This window comes from Saccostrea echinata, unplaced genomic scaffold, assembly GCF_033153115.1.
Source record: "Saccostrea echinata isolate AGI-Se365-2 ecotype Australia unplaced genomic scaffold, CSIRO_AGI_Sech_v1 ptg000157l, whole genome shotgun sequence".
Lineage (NCBI taxonomy): Eukaryota > Metazoa > Mollusca > Bivalvia > Ostreida > Ostreidae > Saccostrea > Saccostrea echinata.
In genome coordinates this window covers 2395-7500 of record NW_026889906.1, presented here as the reverse complement: position 1 = coordinate 7500, position 5106 = coordinate 2395, and the positions used below count along the sequence as shown (strand labels likewise).

Genomic DNA, 5106 nt, shown 5'->3' with positions numbered 1-5106 from the left:
GTTACGCTTGTAAGCGATGGTAGGGGGTATCTAACCACCGAATCCGTAAAGGGTACGTCCTTGTCTCTTCAGTGCATAGACAACGTCCATGGCTGTGACAGTCTTCCTCTTGGCGTGCTCTGTGTAGGTGACAGCATCACGAATGACGTTCTCAAGGAAAACTTTCAAGACACCACGGGTCTCCTCGTAGATGAGTCCAGAGATACGTTTGACTCCACCTCTGCGTGCAAGACGACGGATGGCGGGTTTGGTGATACCCTGGATGTTATCTCTCAGGACCTTCCTGTGACGCTTGGCGCCCCCCTTTCCAAGACCTTTTCCTCCTTTACCACGTCCAGACATAATTCAGTTCTCAGTAGATTAAACTTCTGAAATGACGCTAGACAGACGGGATAGCGATATATATAGCGCTGTTCGACGACGCGCTAGAGGCACTTGTATCTTGAAAACTTCGGCAGTGCAACGAAGGCACACAGTAAGGAACAGTCTGATTGGTTCCCGCTCTGCGCGCCTTGCTTGTTCTTGTTTACATTTTTTTTTTTTTTTCTATTGATGTACCCTTGAGCTGTTTCTAATCCTGTTATCTCAATTCAGTAGTTCAATATTTTAGAATGTTAAAATTTTATACCCATTTCTAATAAATTCGAATAAATATACATGGTTAGAACTACGTGCACAGTACCTGTTTTTAAATCTGTGTTTTCTTTCTTTTTAAATGAATATATATATATATTTTTAAATTTTATACCCATTTCTAATAAATTCGAATAAAAATACATGGTTAGAACTACGTGCGCAGTTCCTGTTTTTAAATCTGTGATTCCTTTCTTTTTAAATGAATATTTTTATCATTTATTTTCATTTGTACCTATTTTGGCACAATGCAAAAGGTTTTGCACGCAAGTATTAACCACTAACGAGGTTCTCACCTCTTTAATATATCATTTGATTCAGTATTCATAAAGTAAACGTTTACTCTTTCTCTCTCTCTTGTGAAATTGATGGTATATACTGTGTATTTACATTGCACACGACAGACACATGTGCAGCTCGTGCTGCACGAGATTCTGCTTTATTAGAATTACTATTTTCTTCTAATGGTTGTGCTTTTGGCATATGTTTGGATACGTGTTCGTAAATGATAACATGTTGTAGTAGCCGATACACTTTTATCTATAGTATTCCCTTTAACTGAAATAGTACAATATTATTGTTGAAATGAACAATGTCATTTACAAATTGTTATACTATCCATTGGCATACCTTTTTCTTATAATTGTAATAATTTCATACTTGTCTGTTAAGGACTCTAAATTAGAAAATAATTGTTCTGTTTTGTACGTTATATTTGCAAGTGTTTTATTCATTTTCGAATTGTCCGTGACATTCATTTTAAACTTATTGTTATAGTTTCGTCTTGTTTATAAGTAATGATAGAGTGTAAGATGTCACAATTATGCCAGTATATAGGCTACTTAACACTCAATACGATCACATCTGTTGTTTTCTTGCATATGTATAAATAATAGTTTAGATGCGTTTATGCCAGTTTATATGACACTTTCCTACTCCAAATTTGATCTAACATTTATCATGTGGCCTTGTGTTTTAATTTTGTGTATTACGTTTCTTGAGCGCTGTAACATGAAGGCATCTTTTCTAAATATTTTGGTGGCCGTGAAAACGGCCGTTTTGTGTTTTGTCTGGAACAAGAATATGTTTAAGCTCGTTCGCCACGGATACGTCTGGCAAGCTGGATGTCCTTTGGCATGATGGTTACTCTCTTAGCGTGGATAGCACACAAGTTAGTATCCTCAAAGAGTCCGACAAGGTAGGCCTCACTGGCTTCCTGGAGGGCCATGACGGCAGAGCTCTGGAAACGCAGATCGGTCTTGAAATCCTGAGCGATTTCACGGACAAGTCGCTGGAATGGGAGTTTCCTGATGAGCAATTCGGTGCTCTTCTGGTATCTCCTGATCTCACGGAGAGCGACAGTTCCTGGCCTGTATCTGTGAGGCTTCTTAACGCCACCGGTGGCTGGTGCGCTTTTACGGGCTGCCTTGGTAGCCAGCTGTTTTCGTGGGGCCTTGCCTCCAGTAGATTTTCTTGCAGTCTGCTTGGTACGTGCCATCTTCTCTGAGTTCAGATAAAATGAATGACGAGATCGTGTGTTTACTATAGTTTTATACGGTCCTGTGGCTCGTGAATATTTGATCAAACTTCGAAATCAGCGCGCACGAAGTAAGGATGTTTGCGATTGGTTCCGGAGTTAAGAAAGACGCCTTGTGATTAGTCGGGCACATTGTGCTTCGATTGGTCTTAGCTGGAATCATTTCAATCCACCTTTCTGCACAGATTTTGTACTTGGTTTAAATCTAGGTTATTTGGTTAAAATTATATAATTCTGATAATAAGGATCCATTGAATGAAGAGATAAAAACAATCACAGTAATAATGTTAACAATCGTAATGATTTATCCCTTGTTTTTGTTTTGTTTTGTTTGTTTTTTTTTGTCATTTTATGTATCTATTTAATTGTTATTATTATTATTATTTTTTATTTTCTTTTATTTATCTGTAAGATTGTTGGATTTCAAAGCCTTCCCTAGTATACAAAGCCATGCAAATGTATAAATGTATAAAAGGATATTACCATATATTTATTTATTTTATTATTTTTTTTTTAATTCTATATACATTGCCCAGTGTTTGGTGGGTGTCATAACACTTGTAAATCAGCCCAACATTGCTTTGCTCTCTTTAAGGACCTGATTTTTTTTTCTTTCATTGTGTTGTTTGTGTTTGTCTCATTTGATTTAAGATATTTCAAGAACTTATCTTGTCAACACATCAAGTCCTGTCAAAACAAGTCCGAAGGGTCAAAGAAATTTTAGCTCAAAAAAACTGATTCTGTAAATTAAAATATGTCAAAGTGATGTATCATGTAATAATAAGCACTGGTATGCAAGTGGTTTTGCTTTCAAGAATTCTTTGGTCATGTACGGGTTACACAGAAGTTGCATCAATAGTCACTACCTTACAAATTTATCTCAGAGTACCAGAGTATGTGCCATTTCATTTTGTGTATGGCTTGATAGTTAGGAAATAAAACAGACAAATTCAAAATATCTGATCATAAAACTTGTGTACTTAACACTGAATTTTGAACCAGTGTTTTTGTGTGATAAAATGGTCTATCATACTTCAAAATTTCATATACACACTTTCACATCCCCTGTTTATTGTCATTCCCCATTATTAATGTTGTATGTGAGCATAACTTTTTTTTTTTTGGGGGGGGGGGGGGGAGAGGGGGAGATATCATTTTCCAATTTCTTGTACTTTAAAAATATTACTATGATCATATAATTTTACTTTACCCTTAGGCAGTGTTGTATTTCTAATACTTTAATTTTATTGATTTAGAAATCGCAACAAAATTTCCTAATTTTACATTTTCAGCACAGCCTTATTACAATGTGAGACAAAAAGAGAGAGGAGGGGGGGGGGGGGGGACAGAGGCAAACATGCAGGCTTTTCATCAACGACTGTAATTGAAGTATCTTTTCTAAAAATGTGGGTAGCCCTGAAAAGGGCTTTTTTTTTTAAGTAGACAGTCTGTCTGGAATGCAAAGACTGCTTATTTCTTGGCGGCTGCCTTCTTGGGAGTCTTGGTTTTCTTGGCTGCTGCCTTCTTGGGAGTCTTGGCTTTCTTGGGCTTAGCTGCTGCCTTCTTTGGAGACTTGGGGGCTGCCTTTTTCTTGGGGGACTTGGTCTTCTTGGGTCCGGCTGGTTTCTTGGCTGCTGTCTTCTTCTTGGGAGTTTTGGCCTTCTTCTCTCCGGCAGGCTTCTTGGGCTTGGCGGCGGCCTTCTTGGGCTTGGCTGCCTTGGGCTTGGCAACCTTTTTGGCTTTAGGTTTCTTCTCGGTCTTGGGTTTGTCTCCAAGTTTGAAGGAGCCACTAGCGCCAGTACCCTTTGCTTGCTTCAGAGCACCTTTCTTAACACCGTTCTTCAGGGCCATTTTCAGGTGGGCGTTGATAGAGTTTACATCGTTGCCCACTTTGTAGTTGGCCATGATGTACTTGAGAATGGCCTGTCTGGATGAGCCACCGCGTTCTTTCAGAGATGCAACGGCGGCGCTAATCATGTCAATGTACTTAGGATGTGCAGCAGGCACCTTAGGCTTTGCGGCCTTCTTCTTGGCTGGGGACTTTGCTGGTGCAGCAGTATCGGCCATGGCTACTTAGGAGAGTAAAACGACGACTTACTTCTCGGGAACAGTGAACACTGGAATACTTGGGTCACACGCACTTGCTGTTTTTGTTTACACTGAGCGCGGACCGCCTAGAAAACATCCAGTGTGTCGAGACGTACGTGTTTTTGTTCGTGCATGTGTGTTTCAATGTGGGTATTTGCATCCGCGCTGCAGCTCAACGAAGGGTCTCTATCACAAAATATGAGCATAGTCCCAACCTCTACATTCCTCTCTATCATTCTATCTATTTACATTTTTAGATTGTTCTCTTTGTAGTGTTCAAAATCAAGAAAATAGGCCTCCAAACTCGCATGTCTGAATTTCACGTTACGATTCAAGTTGAAAATTTTGCTTGAAAAGACAAATTTCAGTGATGATTTATCTTAAACTTTTCCTAGACACGTTTAAGAATGCCAACTGGATCTCTCCGTCCTGTGAATATCCTCAGTTTGCCCTAAAACTGTGAGAAACCCACACAGACTCTGTATTGTATCATACCTTCCTATTTAGGCAGTATAGAAGTGCAACCGACAGATTGAAAATAATGAAATTTAAACTATTTTTCACAATTAATTTATTTATATTTTGAATTTTTCTGTTTAAATCTGTTTGTTTTGATGTTCGCAGATGACACCGTAATATTCGCTAACTCACCCGAAGAATTACAGTATATGCTTGACGCGTTACATGGATATGTTACCTCGTGGAATTTGACTGTTAACACTGAAAAAACCCCAAAATTTTAGTATTCAGAAAAGGAGGATGCGTAAATTTTTCATGGACATATAACAATGAAATTTTGGAAATTGTCGACTCTTTTAATTACCTAGGATTATATTTAAATTATAACG

General features: G+C 38.4%; 3 protein-coding genes across 3 annotated transcripts in view; all 3 read right to left on the bottom strand.

Moving 5' to 3' along the window:
- Positions 1-355, bottom strand: part of LOC133177456 (histone H4) — a 431-nt gene extending 76 nt beyond the window's left edge. Inside the window, exon 1 of the mRNA XM_061312484.1 lies at positions 1-355. This exon is cut by the window's left edge and continues 76 nt beyond it. Within this exon, the coding sequence (XP_061168468.1) occupies positions 31-342 (312 nt within the window). The 5' untranslated portion in view covers positions 343-355 and the 3' untranslated portion in view covers positions 1-30.
- Positions 356-1720: 1365 nt separating this feature from the next.
- LOC133177457 (histone H3) lies at positions 1721-2161 on the bottom strand. The gene has a single exon (XM_061312486.1). The coding sequence runs from the start codon at positions 2129-2131 to the stop codon at positions 1721-1723; it is 411 nt and encodes a 136-aa protein (XP_061168470.1). The 5' UTR covers positions 2132-2161.
- A 1462-nt stretch (positions 2162-3623) lies between these two features.
- On the bottom strand, positions 3624-4417 carry LOC133177465 (histone H1-delta-like). The gene has a single exon (XM_061312492.1). The coding sequence runs from the start codon at positions 4235-4237 to the stop codon at positions 3641-3643; it is 597 nt and encodes a 198-aa protein (XP_061168476.1). The 5' UTR covers positions 4238-4417; the 3' UTR covers positions 3624-3640.
- Positions 4418-5106: the final 689 nt, after the last annotated feature.